General features: G+C 35.2%; 1 protein-coding gene across 1 annotated transcript in view; it reads left to right on the forward strand.

The window, feature by feature from the left end:
- The window catches only part of LOC141502154 (protocadherin-11 X-linked-like), a 550,716-nt gene that overhangs the window by 68,129 nt on the left and 457,605 nt on the right, over nt 1-24,982 (forward strand). Inside the window, exon 4 of the mRNA XM_074206744.1 lies at nt 15,574-18,057. Within this exon, the coding sequence (XP_074062845.1) occupies nt 15,574-18,057 (2,484 nt within the window). The remainder of the gene's footprint in view (nt 1-15,573; nt 18,058-24,982) is intronic.

Consider the following 24,982-nt stretch of genomic DNA (forward strand, 5'->3'; position numbering starts at 1 on the left):
GATATGCAAACAGTGATATAAATTCTCATCTGAGATTGTGATGTTTTTAAATTAATTTGTACAAATCACTGTTCTGATATGAGAATAGTTTGTAGTACAAAATATAGTGTCCACAAATAGGTACTAACTGATTTTCCACACTTATTTCACTTTCTTCTCCAATTTTTATCTTCATTCTAGGTTCAGCCATTTCTGGTTAGCCTCCTCTTATTTTCTCCCTCCTCCCTCCACTCCAGAGAAAAGTATTCTCTTCTTTCTCAAACTTTTCTAGACCACTTTGTGGGGCTCTAGTCTTTTTCTCCATCATTCACCACTTTGCATTGTGTTTATTATATTTATCAGCAAACAGTGTATCTCCCTCCCCCCCCCCCCAATTTAGAATATAAATGTCCTTGGAGGGCAGGTACTGTGAGGCAGCATGGGATAGTGAAGGGCCGAATTCCCAGAGTTGGAATGGTCAGAGACTTAAGTGCAAATCCTGCCTTTGACACTCAAAGCTTATGTGACTGCGTCTTGGCTTCAATTTCTTCATCTGTAATTTGAAGATAATCTTACCTCCCTCACAGGGCTGTTTTTGTGTAACCCTAATATTTCTCATAGTGCCTTGCAGTCAGTAGGTACTTACAAATATTTGTTGCATTCAATTGAGTTGAACCTCTAATTTTTCCCTGAAAGTTACCCCTGTGGAGAAGCGAAGTGAACCACAATTGCATAGGGGAGAAGGAGAAGCTTTTGTTTGCCTGGAAATGATACAATGTCTTGTATCTAGCCATATTCTAAGGTACCTTTGAGTCAGAAAATAAGCAAAAGCCCTATCTGTAATAGTGAAAGATTTCTCTTATTTGCTTTAGTTTTCCACATTATTAACAATCTCTCCTTTTGAGAGGCAGCTCAGCAGAAAGAACATTGTGTTAGAATGTTGCTGTGAGGTCTTCAGTAATTCTTTCTTTGAGTCTTCATTTCTCCTAGTGTAAAGTTTGGGGAGTCAATGCATGTACTAACGTATAAATTTTCCCCAAATAATTTGGTCACAAGCAACTGCTTAAAAGAACTCCTTTTCACTAATCAGGAATGAGCTGTAAATTTAAAACACAGTTCCCCAATCTTTTTTGTTTAAGCTACAAAAAAGCCTAAACTGTATATCAGAAGAAAATGACTTTAAATGGAACTAGATTATAATACAAAACAAGGAAATTCCTGAGATGAAATCATTCATTGAATATTACATACACATTAAAACTTCTAAAATTTGTGATTTCATTGCTATGAGGATTCTCTCCTTCAGAGAATGTCTTCTATAATTTAATGGGTGGACTTAGAGAATTGCTTTGACTAAAGAATTCTTCACCCTCTGGCCAACATGCTGATGAAGTTTTCTATATTTTTCTGGAATGGTCTTAGAGTGACAAGTCCTCTCCAGTCTTCTTAAAAGAATTGATATTTTATTATTATTTTTAACATTACCTACCTTTCCCTTGCAGAGGACTTTCTACAAAAAAATCGAAAAGGGAAATAGTTAAGGAAAACTAACAGACATCAACTAGGTTCATCTAGAATTTCTTGCAGTGTTACGTACCCATAGTTCCCCAACTTGGCAAAGGAGGTTCATTTTCATAGCTCTTCTTCGGGGTCAAGCCTGGTTAATATTATTTTGTCACATTCAATTTTGGTTCTTTGGTGGTTGTTGTTTTCCATTGGCATTGTTGTAGCCATTATATATATTGGTTTCTTGGTTGTTCTTATATCATGTTCTATCATTTCATATAAATTTTTACATATCTCTCCTCCTTCAAAGAATCCATTGATTGTTACAGTGCATTAATATCCCTCTACCTTCATCTTCCACAATTTCTTTAGTCATTCTGCAATCTATGGACATCTACCTTGCTTTTAATTCATTTTAACCATATTTTTTTCAAAATATATAAATGTTTTTAAAATATTTTGGCATATATAGACCTTTATTTTTATCTTTGATTTCATTGGGGTCACAAATAAAAAAATACCTTGAAATGAGATCTCTGGGTTGAAGGATATGCTGTCTCATAAGACATTAAGGCTTCTAATTTTTTTTTCATAACCTTCAGAAACTCAGGGTCCTCTCTTTACCATGGTGAGTCATAGGAGGACATGATTAGAGAGAGGCTGAATATGCATATATGCACATTTTAATATAAATCAACTTCTAGTAAAGACTAAGTGTGTTGAGATTTTCCTGTATAGTAAAGAATTTGTAACCTATGCAGGTACCAAAAATGTGAGAGCATAGACAATGAGTGCACTAAAATGCAAATTAGTATGCAATGATTGGTTGGACATTTCTTCTGGGTAGCTGTTAAAGTTGATCAGTGCCTAAGAACATAATAAGGAAAATAATAAGAAACATTCAAGATGCTCTCAGTTTTAACAGTCTAACATCATCCTTCTTTGAGTTCTTTGACATATATTCAAATGATTTCTTCTAGTTTCCTTTGAGGAAATCATAAGAAAATTAATAAATGGGAATTCTTTATGAGAAATCTTATGTTTTTAATATTTCACCCAGAGACAGGCTAAATTTTCTTCAGTATAAAATAGAATTAATTGGCTCTTGCTAAATGTAAGGAAATCATATTTAATGGTCAGCAACTATCTATATTCAAGAAACCAAATTCCAATATTAGACTGAGGAAAGACCATGGGAAAAGGCATCATGCTAATCTTTTGATTGCCTTACCATCATGAAAAAAATGTATATAAAACACCTGTTTGTGGGTAGAACTATGCTAGGTACTATGCAAAGCAAGTAAATAATAATAATGGTAGTAATAATAATAACAACTTTATATTTATTTAAGGTTTGAAAAGTGCTTAAATAGGTTATCTCATTTGAAATTAGGCATTATTTCTCACTTTTTGGTATTTCTTTATAGTGAGTTTTTTAAAATTCCAGTGAAAGTTATTATTAAGCCACCAAATTAAACTTATAAACTCATGTAATTTAGAAAAATTCAGGTCCTTTACAATACAGCAATAAAAGTTTTTTGAATATACTCGTATTTTATTATTTTAGCACAGGAGTTCTTATGCTGAGGTTTTTGAGTTTGAGTTTTTTTTAATATTCTGATAATTGCATTTCAATATAATTGATTTTCTTTGTATTCTCTATATTTTCTTCCTTGTATTTAAGGGTATTCTTCTTGGAATTGGTCTATAGCCTTCACTAGCAACAGTCAAAGTGGGGTCCATAATAGGAAAAAAAGATTAAGAATACTCAATTGAGTGGATATATGATTTCTTTCATTAAGGCATCCACTGAATCCATGAAAATTATTCCTCATCTGCACCTCATCCTCTGCAATTCTTGCCTGTTTTATTACATGAAAGGCCTTTCTCTAGGTCTTTTAACATTTCATAGCTTCTCATGCTTTTGATTTTTTTTTTACTCATCTTTATGCTACTCAACCTACCTTCTTTGCCTCCATGATGGTTTTCAATCAATCCTTATCCCTATTTGTCCTCACAGACTGTGGCAACCCCCCCCCCATCATTTCTGATATTTGCTGAATAGTATTCCACTGAGATAGGTAGGAATATTATCCAATTTTCCAATTTGGAAACTGACATAAGCAGTGAACTTGGTGTGAAGAATCCACAACAGGAAAAATGCTAGGACTAGGGGCCAGACAAGCTTATTAGGTTTTTTCCCCCCTTCAATTTTGTGAGTCCTGCAATAAATACTGTAGAAGTAATCTATACAATTTAAAGGATCATATTATATGAAGGAATTTTTCTCAGAATCTTTTAAAATTTTTTTTTAAATTTTAACATCACTTTTAGTCATCCTTTATATAACACAGAGCAGTAAAAGAAAGAGGGGGAAAATATTTAACAAACCTAATCAGCATACTAACTGAGTCTGCCAGTCTATGTAATGTTATATATTTGTGGTTTCTAATTCTGCAAAGAAGAGAGGGAGGTACATTTTCAATCATTATGCTTACTGGTCAAAGACTCAATCAATAAGCAGTTACTAAACATGTACTTGAGTTGGACATTATTGAGGATAAATATGCAAAGCATGAGGTGATCACATTCCTCAAGTAACTTCCTATTGTTATGGGAAGAAAAGTATATGTAAAGTATATACTAAATAAATATAAATAGAATGAAACAAATAAATAAAAAATAGCTTGAAAAAGAGGGTATGAGCAGCTGGGGGCAGAGGGGATAAGGAAAATTATATAGAAGGTGGTCTCTGAGTTGTACCTTAGGGGAATAAAGGAATTCTGTGAGGCAGATGGGAGAAGGGATGCATTCCAGAGAGGGGGGTAGCTAGTATGAGGGTACAGAGATGGAAAATAGGAGATGAAAGATGAAGTGTCATGTGTGAGGAGTTCAGAGAAGGGCAATTTGGCCTGAATTACCTGAGTGCAGTTCTCATTTTAGAAGAGGTGTAATGTCCAGTGAAAAGAGAGTCTAGGGTCATCTCTAAAGATCTTTCAAAAGATAAAAAGAGAAATTTATATTTAATCTTAGAAGCAGTAGAAGTCCCCTGGAATTTATTAGTGTATAGAGAGGTCACTCAACTTGGAATCAGGAGGAACTGTATTTGACTCTCACCTCTCATATTCACTAGTTGTATGACCCTGGAAAGTCACCAGACCCCATAAGTTTCTTCATCTCTCAAAGGAAGAGGTTGGGTTTAATGAACTTTCTAGCTAGGAATGTGCTGGCAAATATTTATCAACCAGTTCTCCTGAAAAAAAAAAGGCATAATGCATTGTCGATCTATGTATCTAGCTGACATTTTTGCCTTCACTTTACTGACCTTTAATGAGATGTCTATAGTAATACGATGCATTCTTATGGTAATGAAGTCGGTTTTGCTAGAGTTCTCACTATATTTCCATTGAGAATATTTTTTTCCTCTTCCTTTCTGCTATAGCCTTTGAAAGTAGTCACATTCTTGAGGTAGAGGAAAATATTTTATCATCTGGATCCTTTTTCTTCCATTTCTTTGACCCAGAAGTATATCAGTCAAGGATAGTAGACAAAACCGAAGGTGAAAAAAATTGGCTTGGTTCTTGATAAATCAAATAATAGAAAAGCAGAGAAATAAATTTTAGTCTTTTCCCAGCATTCTCTGAACAACACAGTAAACAGCCTTTATTTAATCAGTTTTAGAATCCAATCTCTCTGGAACTATTTTTAGTATTTCCTGGCACTATATGCTTCTTCTGGGCAACAGTACTAGATTTATAGCTCTGGAAGTGCTGTGTTATTTAGTACGTCCTCATCGGCACTGAAATGGTATCTTATACATGCATATGTCAAAAATGTTAAGGTTTAGAAAGGTGGCTCAGCTGTAAGGAACAGAACAATATACAAAATGATAGCTTTTTATTTGATGAAGCATATTTTTTTCTTTATTCTCCAAATCAGAAATATTTCTCATGGAAGTTGAATATTCAATATAAACTTTCTCTTCTTTGGATCCTCAAATCCTTACAAAGAACAGAAGTCTCACAAGGCATGACAACCTTACCTATTTCAGTAGATTTTGCCCCAGGCTTACCACTCCAAAGCTCATTTCTGAATCTGGACAGAAATATCACTCACAAATCAGATAAAAATCACTTGCATTATAAGAAATTGTTTCATATTCCATAAAGTTTTCCTGACCCTTCCCTTGAAATGAGAGCCATGCATTTCAACTTGTCAGAATTCATAAACATTGCCATTAGAATTTGGAATTTATGTGGAAGATGTAGTTCTTGTGGTCTAGAGGGAGATGCTCCTCTTAACATTCTTACTGTCCTTTATTTTTCTTTTAAGCACAAGAACGTGTATGAATGAAGGGTATATGTGCCTTTATTTACTTATTTATTTATCTATGCATCAATTTATTTATTTATCTAATTATTTATTAACAAATATGTTGTCCACCTATAAAATTTAGTATTTGATATTATTTCTTGAGAAAGCAAAGATTTATATTAGTTTGCAAAATTTTGCAAAGAATGAACATTTTATTTTATGGTATAACTAACTGAAAAAAGTAGTTATTTCATAAAATAAGTTTAAAATGATCATTCTGATACTTAGAGAAAATAAGAATTATGGAATGACCAAGTTTCTGTACCAGTTTGATATACAAACAAAGAAAACACAAACAAACCACAAGTAAACCTCTGTTTTTGGCTTTTCATGTAAAAAAATAAAAACACAAAACAAAACCCGAATATTATATAGGTCAAATTCCATTTTACATCTACATGAATTAATCAATTTGGTTTTATTAGGTTACTTAAAGTCACAGTACTATGCAGTCCACTCACGTTTTATGGATGAATTACTCTTACGTTTGAAGTCAGAGATAAACTGGGTACTTCATATCTGAGGTATGTTTCCCAAGAGCACTGAGACCATTATGGTCAGGGCACTGACTTGATCATGCTGTTCACCATTATTATGTTTTTATAAGGACTTTCAGATTGTATTTCTCACTGGATCTTAAAGTATGGATCCTAATAGACCTCATTTCTTTTTGCTCTCTTCTTCAATGCCTACCCAGACAAGGGGGTAGGTTATAAGAAACTGCTGGACTTCACCTCTCTGACTATTCTACTGTAGACCACTTGGTGGAGTCGTGAGTAAGATTGCCTTCAGCCTATTTCTAAGAGTATAAGTTAGAAAGGAGGATCAACTTTGGGTAGCTATTCAATTCCTTATATTCAGCTCTATTGGACATTCACCACAATTTTAATTTTAAAATGTGTACAACTATCCCAGGATCTCTACCCCAAATTTTCTCTCCTATATTTTTTTAGTTTTGCTGATAGACAACATTTATTCCAACCTCTTGGACAGTTTAAATGGTAAAAAATGGTAAAATGGTAAAAATGGTAAAAAAAAAAAAGTTACTTAGAAATCTGTGTTTGTCTTGCTGCAGCTTCACAATCTACTCATAGATTTTTTAGTCTGCACAATTTCATGACCAAATGGACAAAAAGACTTATCTCAGAGTACAAAAAATCAATAGAAGAACCTTCCGTTAGTTGGTATATCTCTTTAAAATTCATCATTCTCTGAAGCAAAGATGAAATTGCCTGAGTCTGGTACTGATAATTAATTCATCTCTTCAATATTAACATTTAAAATCCCATTTTTCAAGCTCAAATCATTTTACATGATACGAGTAAGAGATAGTAAGCATAGAGTTCATGGATTTATAAACAAATTCTCTTTTCCTTCAGATGTAAAGGAAAGCAAAGGTAGATGGCCTATTTCAAAATCTATCTAAAATTGACTAACAGTTCTACAAATATATAATAATCATGAAAAATATTAATGATAGTTTAACCTCACTGGGCTGTAGTTTTCTTGTCCAGAGAACAAGGGGGTTGGATTAGATCATCCCCAAAACTTTTTCTAATGAAAACATTCTTTGATTTTTATTAAAACAAATGTGTTTTTGGAGAGTATAGTTTGAACTTTATCTTTTTATGATTTATTCTATTTAAGAGCATTTAGTGCTGTTTTATTTGCTTCCTGAACATAATGAAGTCGTATATGCTATAGTGCTCATTTGAGAAGAGTCCCCCCCCCACATCCTCTCTTTTCCTTAGCAGGATGTATCCTATCCTTTTTCTGTGTTTCTTTTTTTTAATCTTGTTTTCTCAGTAAAAGGAAATGAGGCAAGTGCCATAATTGCTGGTTAGGTGGTGTTATGAAGTAGTTTATGCTTATCTTAGCTCTTTCAGATCTTTCTCTTACTGAAGTGCTCTCCAGAACTGGGCCACCCTCCATGCTCTGAATCTGCTTTTGTTTTGCTGACTCCTTTCCGTTACCCCATCAAAAGTCATTTGTTCCAAGTGTGGTTCCTTTTTGTCCCTGAACTTATAGGCCAAGTTCCTGATCTGATGGGTTATTTCAAGTCTAAGTCTTCCTTAATGATCAGTACAGGTTTAATGTGTCATCTTCCCTTTTCATTTTAATAATCTTTCATGATTAACCTAAATGAGCGAATGGGTTGATCATTTCAGATATCAGAGCAATGGTGAATTTGGGGGGGCACAGGGAATCTAGTTAGTAGATCTATGTTCAGCTAGTCCTAAACATCCTGTCAGGGATATATTTTTACTCTGAATTTCAATTATATTCCTTGAAAAATCAAGGTGTAAATATGTCTTTCATTGGAACTTCATGTTTTTGGATGATGGTAGTAATTCCTTATGTGATGTTAACCATTCTTTGGAAGACCATAGATTTTTGGTCTGACTTTATATTAAGTGATTGCAGTTGACATTAGTTCAAAAGGGGTCATCTGTTTGGAAAGAAGGCATATAAGTATTATCTTCCCCCCAAATCCCCTTGAAGTGGGATATTCAAGGCTTCCCTAAAGTAGGGGTCCTACATCATACCAAAAAAAGAGGGCAGGGAGCCCCTGATTGATTATATAAGCTGTTTAATAATCAAAGTAGTGTACTCGCACTGGGACAGTCTAAGTCAGGCATCCAGAAAACAATATATTTATTCTTTGTGCAGACCCCCCCCCAAAAAAAAAACCCTTTGTAATTATAGAAATTGGAAAAAGGGAGGAGTTATAGAGTGTGGAGTAACTGCTATTTAGGGAATGTACTTTGCTCAGCACTGGACTTGGGTTTCAGACACCTAGGTGCCCTATCAGTGCAGTTGGACCTGGAGACCCAGGCATGCAAGGCTATGTAACTTAAAATATAGTGCTCATATCCCAGTCATGTTCTGGTTAAGTCTGCTTTCTTCTGACTTACATTAATCTTGGTTTATATTATTCATGCTTTCACCAATTGAAATTGAGATTATGATTATGATTATTATGATTTTCAACCAATAGAAACTTTTGCTAGGAAACCCCAATCATTCATGGCATTTACTGCTAGAGATATTTGTTAGGAAATCCATATTATGCATGACTTTTACTGCTTAGGGGGTCCACATTATGAGTTTCACCCGTAGGGACCCCTCAAGTATACTTTCTTACTAGTATTTTCATTTAATTTTGCAAAATTAACTAAAATTGGATCCTTGTTCATTTTTAAGTAGTTTGGGATTTGCTGTAAGAGTATGGTGAATTTTTCCATTAGTGGACATACGTGTATAAAAATGAAGAAAATGCAAGTTGTGCACTAAATGATAATTTATCCATATGTCATAGTGATGCCATATGGTGTAGCAGCTTTATTACTGGGTTTGACATCTGGAAGATCTGGGTTCATCTCCTGTCTTTGGTTCTTATTAGCTGACAAGTCTTGGGCAAGTCTTTCCACATCCCTAAACCTCAACTTGCTCATCTGTAAATCTGTGCTAGTGATACCTCTAGTCAATCTTTGTGCCAATCACAATATGATTAGAAGAATTCAATGAAAAATCTACTGACAGCTAAGAAAAATCCCCAAGATGTAGACAGATCAAAATATGCATAGCTAGATGGAGTTCATGAGGCTAAATCACAGGTTCTGGATCCAATGACATTTATGTTATATGTTCTCTCCCTGTTCCTCTTTTCCAGTGCAGGAATAAAAACAATTCTTATTCATGGAATGCTTTAAGACCTGACAAATATTTTGCATGGGTTCAGCTAGGTAGCACAGTGGATAGAACATTAGTCCTGGAGAAAGGATGAACTGATTTCAAATCCAGCCTCAGGCACTTAATAATTTCCTAGCTGTGTGACCTTGGGCAAGTCACTCAAACCCCATTGCCTTAAATAAATGAAACTTTAAAAAATATTTTGCATGTATTATTTCATTTGATCTTCATAAAACCCCCATGCAATAGGTGCTATTATTATCATCACATTAGGAATGAGAAAGTTACTAATAGAATAGGATAGGATAGGATTTTGAGGCACAGAAGGTAAAGATCAGTAAGATGTAGGGCCCACAATGTCTTAGATTGGCCACACTAATATACAGCCTTTTATCCTGTTACCTACATTATAACCTGTTTTATTTAAGATCCGCAATTTCACTCTCAATGCTTAAGTATAACATAATTCAGATTGTCTCTGCCAATCAGAGACAAGAAAATAGCCTGTTTGTATGTTTTCACAGGGAAAGCTGCATGTAGCCATTCTCATCTTCATGATGCAGGAATATCCTCAGTGCATGTGGTATGATGGCAAACTTGATGATGGCAAACTTGAAAGCTGTGTCTCTTCATTATAGTAGTGAGATACATGGTCTAACAAATCTAAGTATTCTGAAATTATTTGTTATTATCGTTATTATAAGAATTTATTCCCCACACAATGTTGGACTTATTTAGGACATGCAATATCGAAAGTTTCAAGCATAGAGATAAACTAACTTTCTGGCACATAATAGGCATTTAATAAATATCTCTTGAATTAAAACACCTGAACTTTTTTGGAACCATTAAATAAAATTGCAAAATGGAAATAACATCACCAAAAAGAAAACTCGATTAATTTTCAAATGCCATTTTGATTTAAGTTTTGAATCAAAGTACTAAAAAAAAGCATTTACCAAACTCTTATGATGTGCCAAATTCTATGCTAAGCACTGGTGATACAAATAGAGAAACTAATTAATTTCTGCTTTCAAGGAGTTTGTATTCTAATGGAGGAAAATAAGGCATATAAGAATTCTTCGTGGCAAGGCAGATAGAGAGGTCCCATCTGGGGTACAACTGCAAAACAGATGGTAAAATTTCTTCTTTAGTGTCATTGACATTGATAAAACCATATTCCTTCCTGATGTCAGACCATTTGAGAGTGCCAGTGAATTTAATAGTGAGTACTTTATTTTCTGGGCCTTTGGTAGCTGGGGATGCTAAGCAAGTAGATGTTGAAGCATCTACAGAGGAAGCTCTACAAAAGGGCTGAAAATACAAGAGAAGTGAAATAAAGCACTGCTGATGTAGTGGACACATATGAAACACTTATCAGTTGGGACTTTGGTCTCCAGGGTGAAATATAGAGTTGAAAGGGTTAAATTGTGGTTTCTCAACTAGGTGGCAAAGTAGTTAGGGACATTTTAAAATCTGATTGATATATATATATATATATATATATATATATATATATATATAATTGGTTTCAAAATTTCTGTTTCTAAGTTGTCTTTTAATCCAAACTTGGCTGCCCAATATTATCAGATTAGTAATATCTTTTATTTTCTTTTTTTCATTTTATTTTAGGCAAAGGGGTTAAGAATGACTTGCCCAAGGTCACACAGCAAGGCAATTATTAAGTGTCTGATCTGAACTCAGGTCTTCCTGACTCCGCGGCTGGTACTCCATCCACTGCTCCACCTAGCTGCCCCAGATTAGTGATATTTTGACTAAAAATTGACACAAGGCAAACTCAGTATCAGGATAACCTTATAAGTACTAGGATTGTTAACTACTTTATGAATATTTTTCAGGAGTACATAAATGAGTAGTTCTCTACTTTCAACACAGGCAAATTTTGCACACTTAAAAAATGTTAATTTTATATTTACCTGACAGTTCAAAACTGCTTTAAAATGCATGCATATTTAGAAGAAATTTAGCATCACAAAGTATGAATAAGAAAAATGAAATAGAGTTCCTAAGAGAATATGAAAAAAAGAAATTGAAATAAGAGCTGATACGAGGAGCAGATTTTGTCACTTTTGAATTGATTGCCTTATGTGCATTGTACAGTTATAGAGCTTAATTATAAGGCTTTCATTTTTGCTTCAACATATAGTACCAGGCTATATTTAGAGGTCAGATTTTTACCAGTGCTCTATCATCTTGCCCCCCCACCATTCCTCCAAAACATACAATGTCATTCCTTTTGTCTGAGTATCAGACACATTTATTCAGCTTTTGGTAATTTATTTCACTTTTCTCAAAATAGGTGATTAGTGAAAATGTAACTGTTTTTCTGATTTAAAAAGCCACTAAGTCTAAATGGATAATCAACAGTAGGGAAATCGTAGTGAATAGAGATCTATTACATTGTTGTCAATGAATTAGATTTTAGGAAATCTTTCAAACCTTCAGCTAACCTTGCCTCAGAGGTCAAAACTGGAATTGATTACTAGAAATTTCATGGAGGCAGATTTAGACTTCCCATGGTAAGGAAAAATAAACAACTTTCTTTGTTTTTTTTAGGTTTTTTTTTTTTTTTGCAAGGCAAAAGGGGTTAAGTGTCTTGCCCAAGGCCACACAGCTAGGTGAATACTAAGTGTCTGAGACCCTGAGACGGGATTTGAACCCAGGTACTCCTGACTCCAGGGCCGGTGCTTTATCCACTACACCACCTAGCCACCCCAAAAAACAACTTTCTAACAGAGCCATGGATGTCCATTCACTGGGAATCTTTATGTGAAATGTAGAGGATCATTTACCTCATCTAAAGAGGGGATTACTGTTCAGGTTGAGGATGTCGCAGATGACCTCTCTGGTTCCTGAAGATCCTGGGATTGGGACTTGACATTTTGTGTGCTTTTTTTATTCTATCACAGAAACTGTAGTTAGTAGGGATGAATAGGGCAGGTAGGTGGTGCTGCAGTGGCTAAAATGACAGGACCTGGAGTCAGGAAGACTCGTCTTCCTGAGTTCAAATCAAGTTTCACAACCTTACTAGCTGTGTGACCTTGGCAACTCACTTAACCACTGTCTGTCTCAGTTTCCTCATTTGTAAAATGAAGTGGAGAAGGAAATGACAAACCACTCTAGTCTATTTGCCAAGAAAACCCTGAATAAGGTCATAAAGTTGTACATGACTGAAAATAATTAAACATGATGAATATTAATTAATTAAATATTGATTGATTAAAAATTGGATGAATAGAGTTCTATTAAGATAGCATAAAACAAAAAGTATGATAATTTAAAATGACATACAAAATATTATTTGGTATTGTGGTGATGAGACTCTCTCAATAATTTATTCTGAAAATTCAGTTTTCAATATAATATATTTCAATTTCATACATTTTTCATTTGCCTTATGTAACAATGTTCCAAAGCCAGGTTTCCAAGCATTATCTAACAGAAAAACATTCCTCCTGTCATTTATTGCATTTCCAGTTATACTAATTGAAGATGGGTTAAACATGAATTAAAAGTCTGTGTAGAGTATGTGTTTTAGTTTGTGAGGTGATGCCATAATAACCAGTACACATCTGTTAGCTAATACACAAATTGCAAAAAAGAAAGAAAGGAAAGCTGAGGGCTTTATGTTGAGGAAGCATCATTTTCAGTTCCATAATAGATATCCAATATTTTCATCAAGGCAGATATGATCCTGCTTAAAAGTTTAAAGTATACTTGAGTTCCAATGTATATTTGGATCTTTGTGTTAATGCCACCAAAGACCTAAGCATAGCAAGAGATTCAAGCAGGTGTGTGTTACTGATACATTGATAGATACAGATAGATACAGAATGTCATCTGAATGCAGTTAACCATTTTAATACATCCTGTGAGGTTACTGAAGGATCAACATCTCTTTTTGAATTTCCATCTTCTAGTATCATATAGAAAATCATGGTATGACAGTTGTTTTGTGAATTAGCCACAGAGGAATACTATGACACATCCAAGAGCTAATTTTTGTTACTATGTCAGCACTTCTTTTCTATTACCACAAATGAATATCAGGAAATTTTAAAAAATGTTTAGGATAATAAATCATTCATTTATAAACATCTCAAAGTCCTTTTCTCATCTTCTGTCTTCATTCCCCACTTTGCTCAATCTTCAAAAGTCAAATCAATAAAGTCAAAATTATTCTTCTGAAAATAGATGACCTTTACTTGTTCCTTTCTAAACTGTGACTCAGTAGGTATTGAGAGAAAATATTCACTGACCCAAGTCATTTGACTTTTCTGAACTTCTACTTAGGATTCTTGTCCTTAACTTTAAACTTACTGGTAATTAAACTGCATGGTTTATCCCTGAGATGCTTTCCTCTATAGTCATTTTATCCCCTCAATGTTATTATTAAGGCAGCATGATAGAGTGAATAGAGTTAGCCTGTGAGTCAGAACAATTCTCCACCTCTACCACATACTGGCTAACATACTCTAGGCAAGTCACTTGATCAATTTGCCAAGATCGTAAGCATCAGTCTTCGGTTAATCTCAAAGATCATAAATTATGTTAATAAGAAGGAGCTTCCTCATGGCAATCCCTTACATCACTGAAATCCCAGGTCTTGATTAAAACAAAAAAGTGATCATTTTGAATAGGTAGAGGAGATAGAGAAATCTTATATATTTTATCCAGATTATATGATGAACAGAATCAAGCGGATATATTATCTTGCATGAAAGATTATATGTTTAAATTATCTGCCCTGCATGTATGTGTTCTATGAGTTTGTGAAAGATTTTTTGAAACAGATCTGGGTTTTAGTTCTGATCCTAGCACTAACCAGCAAATCAACAAATATTTCCTTATATGTAAAATGAGAGTTAGAATAGATGGCATCAAAGGTCCTTTCCATCTCAAAACTTTTGTGATGATACTATACTGATTAGGTGGATGAAGAAGGACCAAACATTATGGTCTTCTATCAACTAAATTAAGCAAATATTTATCAAGTGCCTACTGTATTGAAGGATCTAGATAATGATGGCATAATCCTTATCTTTTAGGTCTTTACAATATAGTAAGGAAAGTAATATGGAAGTAGAAATGCACTTAGAAAAAGGGTGAAAGTCTATAAGACATATAAAGTATTATGAAGGTTTATAGGAATTATCTTGAAATTCTTGTAGAGTCTAATGTCTTTCATCTAGTAGATTTTGATGAATATATTTTTATTGAGAAATTAATGAAGAAGATATTTTAATTAAAAGTATTTTATGGACATGCAGCTAAATGCCTATGTTTTTGCATAACATTTTAATGTTAATGACAATCATAGAGAGCAAAGAATTATGGCCAAACTTTTAATATTTTAATTAAATTGGCTATAATTCCATTTTGATTACTTGAAATTAAATTTGAGATCATCTTGTTAATATACACTTTTTGCTTTCTTAATATATAGTTATATATATATATATATATATATATATACATATATATATGCACACCCATACACACACATATATATGCACATTTAGTCTTTTAGCATTGCTTCATCTAGTTCAGAAGCAATTCACTAAAAAGAAGTCATGTTTTAAAAACCTTTTGACTTAATCTAATAATGCCTATTACTTCTTCTCCTTGCATCTTGCTCCTCCTACCCCTGGCTCTCTTCTTTACCTTGATTCCTGTTTCCTACTACATGAGAGCCATCTTGGCATTTGAAATAGAGACTAAGTATTTTGTCAGTCTTTAGTAGTTTGACTTTAGTAGATCAATTTTTTTCTTTTTACAGATGGGAAACAAGTTCAAAGATGAGGGAATCAAGGTGTAAAAAAACTAAATGAATCCTCAACATTCCCCTGTTCATTAGGAGTTAGGACAGACTAGAGCCCAGATCTCCTCGTGTTCTTTCTATTTGTTTGGCTTGTCTTGAGTACATGTCTACTGAAATCATATTGGACTTCATAAAACATAAATGTACAATAAAAATCTTCATGTCTTCATATCTTTTAGGGTTTAGATATATTTGGACTTGACGTCATTGAAACACCTGAAGGGGAAAAATGGCCCCAACTAATTGTTCAAAAGATACTGGATCGGGAGGAGAAAGATACATATGTGATGAAATTGAAAGTTGAAGATGGTGGATCACCTCCCAGGTCCAGCACAGCCATCTTGCAAGTTTCTGTGATTGACATGAATGACAACCGACCCATCTTTCAGGAGACAGAGGTTGAAGTCTCCATCCCTGAAAATGCTCCTGTGGGCTCTTCAGTCTATCAGCTCCATGCCACTGATGCTGATGTGGGAGCCAATGCCCGAATTCAATATTTCTTCAGCAATCTGATCAGCAGCCTTGCTAGGAAACTTTTCAGTCTCAACAATACCACTGGCCTCATTACCATCAAGGAGCCCTTGGATAGGGAGCAGGCACCTATTCACAAGCTGATGGTTGTAGCAACTGATGGCGGACCATTGCCAGCTCGGGCCATGGTGATAGTGAATGTCACAGATGTCAACGACAATGCCCCGATAATTGACGTCAGATACATCATCGATACAGTCAATGGGACTGTGTATTTGTCTGAAAATGCTGGACTCAATACCAAAATTGCCCTCGTTACCCTAATAGACAAGGATGCTGATCGCAACGGGAGAGTGACCTGCTTCACTGAAAATGACGTTCCTTTCAGATTGAGACCAGTTTTTGAGAATCAATTCCTGATGGAGACTGCCTCTTTCCTAGACTATGAGACTACAAAAGAATATGAAGTAAAATTGTGGGCTTCAGATGCTGGCAAGCCCCCTCTGAATCACTCAACTTCAGTTAAAATCAAAATCAAAGACGAAAATGATAATGCACCTATCTTCAGCCAGACTAGCATTGGGATTTCTGTCCCAGAGAACAATGCTCCTGGCGCTCAGCTGACCAAAATCAGTGCAACAGATGCAGACAGTGGAAAGAATGGAGAGATCACTTACCTGATAGCTGGGGACCGCCCCTCTGCTTTCCGCCTGGATAATCGTACAGGCATTCTGTCAGCCGTGGAACAACTAGATAGAGAAAAGAAATCAAAATACACCTTCACAGTCACTGCAAGGGACAATGGGGTACCTCATCTGCAGTCCAATGCCACGGTGACTGTAACAGTCCTTGACCAGAATGACAACAGCCCTACTTTCACCCACAGTGAATACAACTTCTATGTGCCAGAAAACCTACCCAAGCATGGCACAGTGGGACTCATCACTATAACCGATGCTGATTCTGGAGAGAATGGAGCTATCACTCTCACCATTCTAAACAACAATGGTAGCTTCATCATTGATTCAATAAATGGAGTCATCCGACCCAATATCTCTTTTGACAGAGAGAAGCAAGAGTCGTATACTTTCATCGTAATGGCCACAGATGGAGGCAGGATTCCACGCTCTTCATCTGCCAAAGTGACAATAAATGTAGTTGATATTAATGATAACAAACCAGTTTTCATTTTCCCGCCTACTAACTACACTTTTGAGTTTGTTCCACTTGCTACTGAAGTTGGCACCCTTCTCTATGTAGTGATGGCTATTGACGAGGACACTGGCATGAATGCTGAAATCCGTTACCACATTGAAGCTGGAAACAGAAAGAGATTGTTTGAAGTGGAAGGATTATCAGGGAACATAACTCTGAAATCAAGATTCGTTCCATCTGACCAAGGCTTACACAAGCTGTTGATCAAAGCTCGGGACTTAGGACAACCTGACTCTATGAACAGCAAAATCCTATTAAATCTCTTTGTGAATGACACTCTACACAACTCTTCTTTTGTTGATGAGCTACTGCGCCGTGTTCGGGGGAAATCAGTGATCCGGCATGTTGTCAAGTCTGACGCCCCAGGCCCATCACATGCTGACTATATCAAGTACATCATTGCCATCATTTCCGGATCCATGACAGCTGTCCTGATCATTGTCATCGCTGCTCTTTTACGTTGCCGACATTTTCAACTCTTCAAAAGTGGAAGAAAGCAAAATTCAGAATGGGTTACTCCAAATCCAGAAAACAGCGAGACAATAACAATCAGCACAAATGACAATAGTGGCACTAATAGTGTCATCCTTAACCTTGTCACCTTTGCCGAATCTGGGACTGATGATCTAGATAATGAGGAAGAGGTCACTACCTCCTTAGATGTTGTCATTGATATTGAAGAAGACACTATGGAGAGGTACAACTGGGGTACCCAGTCTTCTACCTTTAAGCCCGATGGTCCAGATTTGGCCCAACACTACAAAGCTACATCTCCTCAGCCAGCCTTCCTGATTGAACCTGAGACTCCCGTGCATACAAAGCATCACGGCATCCAGGAACTGCCCGTGGACAACACTTTTGTGTTGGCCTGTGACTCTCTTTCCAAATGTTCCTCTAGCAGCTCAGATCCATACAGCATTTCTGACTGCAGTTGTCAAGGAACCATCAAGACTACAGCCACCATTCATCCTCAACAGGTAACCCCAAGTTCCTAGATGAACTTGGTATTTTCCTTTATTTTTAAAACCTATCTTTACTTTAATCAAAATGTTAAAAGACTGTCAGCTCAGAAAAGATTAAGAACTCTAATTTCCAGTATCACAACCTCTAGATCATGGTAAACGAATATTAGACATAGAGAATTAGAGTTAACATTGAGTTATGGAAAACATTTTTCATGCTGAATGGTTCTATTAGGAGCAATCCTATCTGTAGATGGCAGTATGGTACTTCCTGTTTTAATGTAGGATAGTGTTGAAAAGTTTATAAAACAAAGCAAAATAAAACCAAAAACAAAGAGGTCTTTTATGGCATTGTCCTCAGTTCTACCAGATGCACAGGAATAGAAGTCAGCAGGACCAGGTACAAAGCAATAAAGTTTTTCAAGATATGGTAAGTGACTTGCCATGCTAATGGAATTTGTAATTGAAGCCTTTACTTGGATAAAGTTGCCTTGTCCAACGTTTCTCAAAAGTTGAGCAAGATAATCCCCCCCCCCCCCAAAGAAATGAGTGCCATTGTCAGAGCAGAAACTTATCTGCTTACTTTGGCTCATGGAAATCTCTTCTAACTCCATAGAATATGGAAAAATGAGACTAGAAAGAGAAATATAGATGTAATTTACTTTTATTTTTATAGCAGAGAGTACAACGTCTAGGTATTCTTCTTAGTATTTGAAAATTGATGAGAAATAATAGCCTTTAAGAACCATTCTTCACTGTGATTTTTTTTGGATGATGTATAAGTATGTTTTTTTTTTGTATGTTGAAGGGGATGTAGGACAAATAAGTGTGACCACATTGATTATCAATCTAAAGACTAGGGATTTCATGGAAGATAACTTCCAAAAAAGTCCTTACTTAGTCTTATGTATCTGCATTTGAGAAAAATATGTCAAGATTGCTTTATGTTAGACATTGGAATTCACAAATGTATTCAGTTGTTTCTGCTTCTTTGATTATTCTCTTAATGAAACCAAATCACAGAATTCTTTGGTATATTTTGTTCCTTCCAGTGGAAGCCAGACCTTGAGTTATACTTTTCTCTCCTTGTGTTTAAACTATAATGAATCTAAAAAAAAATCCAGTCTCTCTATCACAGGTGGTACAGAATAGCTTTGCAAAATTGTACTTGATAAGAAAATAGCATTTAAAAGAACAAATTCTGTCTTCCCTAATGTTAGAAACACATTGAGCCAGTCTATCAAACAGGAAGACATTATGAAAATGGGTCACTTGTGATTTTGAAGCTTTCATTTTAGATCATATGTATGATCCAAATGTACCACAAGGTGAAATTTTCTTTGTCAAGTTCATAATGGTCTGAAATGTTGGCTTCAATGTGAATTCTTATTGCATTTGTAGGACTTCTGCCTTTTTTCAGAGTAGGTCTACTGAAAAGGTAGTGTAGGAAAAGAAAAGGACCTTCGATGGTTTTTGCACCAGAAACCACTCTTCAAAAGAGAATTGAAAAGGAAAAGATTATTTCTACAGGTTTGAATACCATGTGCAGTGGGTATGTGTTCATTCTCTATACTTCTAAAGGGTCAACTTCCTCTTATTTCCTAATTTCTATCTATAGGATTTTTTCCAAATGACCTCTTTACAACAGAAAATCCTGGTGGACATCAAGATTGTGGTGTAAACCTTTGTATATGCTTGATTTTTAAGAGATTTTAAAAGATCTTGTAGGATATTTCAAATCATATTATTAGCTAAAAAAAATCTTGGTTTGTTCTCTTTGAAAAGCAGCATTCTAAAGATGGATTGTCAGGTACTTACTAAAGAAGAAAGTAGTATTTTTAGCTTTTAATATTTTTCTTAATTTCTGAAAATGAATCCATGCTGTAAATATTTCTCTGCACTAAAAGAAATGACATCTGGGATGTATGGGATAAAAGAAACGCATCTTTTCCTATTTTTGATGGTGAACCAAATCTCTGCAAACATATCCAAATTTCCCCCATCCTTAAGAATTTTTCACTACATCCCACCATTGTTGTCATGCTATTTCTTCCCTCCCTTTCCCATCCAGTTGACTTTGCAAAGCTGTCAACAGACTTCCTCTTCTTCTTTCATAACTCTGAACTTTCTGAAATCTGTTTTCTGACCTCAACACTCAACTGAGACTGTTCTGCCCAAAATTATCAGTGATCTCTTAATGACTAGATTGAATGACCTTTCTCAATCTTCATGCTTTTCAACCTCTTTTTAGCATTTGACACTGATGATCCTCTCTTAGATATTCTTCCCTCTCTGGGTTTTCAGGACACTGCCTTTTTCTGATTGTACACTTATCTCTATGGCTGCTCCTTCTCAGTCTCCTTTCCTGCATCTCCATACTGCTTCCAAGTCAAGTCAAGACTTTTATTTGGTATGTGCTATCTACCAGGCCCTCTAACTATAGATATAAGTCACAGTTCTCTCTTAGGTCCTCTTTCCTCTTCTCTCTATAGTCTGTCACTTGGTGATCTCATTGGCTTTCATTTTTCCATTAATGTTAAAGACTTCCAGATCTATATATGGAGCCTAAACCAATTCTTGTGTTTAGTTTAGTCTCAGATTACACAAAAAACTGGATATCCCATCTCCATTTCTGACTCAACAAGACAAAAATCAAACTCATTTTGTCACCCAAACTCATCCTTCTCCAGGACTTCCCTACTTTTGCCAGAGATACCACAATCCTTCCAGTGACCCAAGTTCAAAATGTCAGCATCATTTTTAACTTCTCACTTCCCCTCTGTCATTTAAAACCCCTTTCAACCCTGGAGATAAACTAATACTGTGATCTTTTTTTACATTCCTCCATTTCACATATTTTGTATATCAGCCCAAGTGGCCTCCATTTTTTTGTGCATTTGTACAGGTTTTCCTGGATGACTGGAAAGCAGTGCCTCCTCTCCTCCATTTTGGAGAATCTCTACTTTCCTCTAAATCTCTAGTTTCCACAAGCACATGATTTCTTGATCAACTCTACTAGTATTCTCCCATTACACGTATGTGCTTTGTATATATTTTCCATATACTGTAGTTATGTTTTTACAGGTTGTCTTCCTGAGAAGCTTCCTGAAAGCACAGCATTCATTTTTGTCCAGCACCTGGAACATAGTGGATGTTTAATGAATGCTTGTTTGAGGGATTGAATGTAGAAATGTAGAATGTAGAAAATTTATTCCATATTTTTTCACTCAGGTTGATTTTATTTTTAGCTCCAGATTCTTTCCCCCACACCCTCCCTCTTCACTGAGAAGGCAAGAAACATAAAACCCATCACAAATATGAAGTCTTTAATCTATATTATAATACTGATTGTGGAAGAATATTGGCAAAGACAATGCTAAGCTATGGCTTAAATCACATCAAATCAGAAATTCTTCAAATAAAAGAAAACATCATCAAATACATTTTTGATGTTCAAAGGATGCAATATAAAATGAGCATATTACTGCATAATAGAAATGTACTTAGTAAAAAGCCTGGGTGTAAAACCTTAAATCAGCTGCTGTATTTTGAACCTAATGGAAAAGGCCTACCCCATCAGTATGCAGGTTATACATAGAGATTACTGCAGCAATTAAATCTACTTAGAATAACAATGTGAATAGAGGATCAGCACTGAGTATTTAAAAAACACTGATTCCTTCTCCAGATTGTTCTTCACAAGGTTCAAAGAAATAGAATTGAGAAGGCAAGAGTACATCTGAACCTTAGAAAGGTCAAGGTCTGAAGGTTTTCAATCCAATTAGGAAGCTTGGCAATGATCCTGTTAAAGTGCACACCACAGGAGGCCCAGTCTACCAATTTGCCAATTAGTAACTGTCCTAGCTTAGCAAATTGAGACATAGTTTGCTTCTGACTCTTCTGGATATGATTTAGTTAGTAAGAAGTAAAGAATCAAGAGGTCATAGTAGTTGCAAACATAAAATGTAGTTGGTACATGCTATTGTAGTTCAGAAAATGTTGTAAGTGTGAAATAGTGTCAGCTTTGGGAATTTCAGATTCATAAGCTAGAGCGATTAAGTGATTATTTTCATGGTACAATGTGTGAATATACCCTAATTCACAAAACCTGAGTTGGAAAAGACTTCCTAAACTATCTAGATTAAAGTGTTCCTGAAAAAATCCTGTCTGTCTTCTCTTCTCCAGTGGTAGCCATGCACAGTTCCTTCCTTCCTATTACTTGATTTGGAGGCTAGTTCCCTCCAACTGTTGTATTTCAGATAACAAATAGCTTAATGCTTCAATTACAACATGTCATTGGCTTCTTTCCCCTCTCTATTAACTACCTTGCCCCTAAGCAATTGTCTCCATCATTTATCTTCTCTATTTCCTTTTTGGAGTTCCTGTAATATTTGCCTTTCCTTGTTGGACCACTCCCAATCTTGACTATTGAGATCTCCAAGGAGATTGGAGAATATTCAAAGATGAATCTTGCCTGAGAGACCCTACCCCATCAGAATTCTCAACCTCCCAGCGTCCAAAATTAAACTGGGTGCCCCTGCTTGGAGTCTTTTTCAATTTTCTGTCTTATGTGGATAGAAGAGCAATTGCTTATAAAATATTTCAGTTACTCTGATAGGATTATTTCTAAGGTTCATAAATGAAGACTAGAGAAAACATATCCTAGTTTCCAATTAAAATGAATCCTCCTGGGAAAATGCTTTAAACACACTAAATTTGCCTTATCTGGTATTTGACTGTAATTGACCTTATTTGTATGTGCAATATGAAATATTGTAATTGTTTGTTTTATTTCTTGGAAGAAAAGATGATTTTTCTTTCCATGTGAAATTTTCGGAGTAGACCTTGAAAAAAAAAGAAGTGCTACCATTCTTTTTCCCCTATGAATTGGCCCTGTACTTGGAAAGGAAGGAACTTTTAGACTTCCTTTTAACAGTATTGGTTCATTTAAAAAAAAGAAAAGAAAAACTTCTTTCAGGTTCAAATTTGTTTTAAAATAATTGAGAAAATAGAGAAAATATATTTCAAATCGAAAACAATCCCACAATTTCTATTTCTAGGTAAATATCCATTTTGAGAATGATAGTGATTGTCCTGGTCCAACCTAGTCAATCAATGATTTTCATATATATATATATATATATATACATATATATATATATATATTATATATGTCAAACTGATCATAAGAACTAATGTAGTAATGTTGCTTTCATTTCCCTATGATCTGCTAAGATTGGCTTTTATTTTTATTATTTTTGTGTGACAGCATGATTTAGTGAATGGAATACTGATATGTATAGTCAGCAAGGACCTGGTTTCAAATCCTGCCTATGAGATTTATCTGCCAAATGTATCCAGACAAGTTACTTAATGGGTTCATGTCCTTGGCAACTCTCTTGAACTCATTAAATAAATTACTGGAATGTACATTGGTGAGGGAAATTTCCTATATATTTGCATATTTTTTAAATTATGCTTAAGCATCCCTACTATGGGGATTCATGAAATTGTGTTTTAAGTCAGAATGATTTCTCTTTTTTTAATTGTCCAACCAATTGACAAGTCTTTATTAAATATATATTTCCTTTGTGCTACACCCTCTACTAAGTGCTTGGGATTCAAATAAGTGGAGATTAGGGAGGACATTCTAAGCATGGAGAAAACCTATCCAAAGACAGGCAGGAGATGGAGTGTTTATGTGAGAAGTGGAAAGGAGGCCAATTTGTCTGGACTGGAGAGAATATGAAGGGAACTAATGTTTATTAGGCCGGAAATATCAGATTATAATAATGCGTGAAAGGTTTTAAATTTCTCATTTTTAGTTAATTCTACAAGTAGTAGGGAGCGATTAGTTTGCTATACCAACAAAATCAGAAATCTAGACCCTAACCTTATGCTTAATCTGTATTTATCTTATAGTTGAATCTGAGAAATAGTATTGGGGGGAAGAACAGAGTTCCTAGCCCTGAACATTCTGTTATGTTCACATTTAATAGAGAAAAAGAAGGATCAAGTAAATGAACCAGAGCAGATTTTATGAAAAAAAAAATTGGAGGAGGGCACCAAGAGTGTTATATAACTAAGTCCAAGGAAGAAAAGGCTTTCCAGAAAGAAAAGGTTATCAGATGCTTCAGATATCTCAAACTGAAAGAAAAATGAGAGACTAGCTTTGGATTTGGTCATTGGTGTGATTTAAGAAAGCCATTTCAACAGAGCACTAGAAAGCAGAATTGCAGATTGGGGTGAAGAAGTACGCAATGATGGAATGATGCAATGAGATAATATTTGTCTCACAATATTTTTCATACTGCAAAAGTCTAATAAAGGCTTTCTCTCTTCCCTTCTTAGTTATGAACAATGGAACTAGCCATTTCTCCATAGAAGGGAACCCGAGTCAAGCAGAAGTGTTTTTTTTTTTCCAAGATGATGGTAGAGAGGGAAATCTGGTCACATTTGAAGGTAGAAGCGAAGGAGTCGGTTCAGGAAAAAAAAATGGAAAGTACTAGTAGGAGGGGAGAATTGAGACTTCAAGTCCTATAGGAGCAATGGGATATGGAACACAGGTGAAGAAATTATCCTTGGAAACTAAGGACATTAATCTCAAATTGAGAGAAGGAATAGAGGAGCAGCAGGAAAAAATGTTATCTTAACATGGGAAGAATATTGATGAGAGCAACATTTATCATAAGGACATGATAAATACACTATAAGATATACATTAAAGTAATAAGATGGATTCAGAATCAGGCAAGAATTTACACATGTAGGGGAAGCTAGGTGGCGCAGTGGATAGAGCACAGGCCCTGGAGTCAGGAGTACCTGAGTTCAAATCCGGCCTCAGACACTTGATAATTACCTAGCTGTGTGGCCTTGGGCAAGCCACTTAAACCCATTGCCTTGCAAAAAAAAAAAAACCTAAAAAAAAAAAAGAATTTAC

The sequence above is a fragment of the Macrotis lagotis genome, chromosome X (genome assembly GCF_037893015.1).
Source record: "Macrotis lagotis isolate mMagLag1 chromosome X, bilby.v1.9.chrom.fasta, whole genome shotgun sequence".
NCBI lineage: Eukaryota > Metazoa > Chordata > Mammalia > Peramelemorphia > Peramelidae > Macrotis > Macrotis lagotis.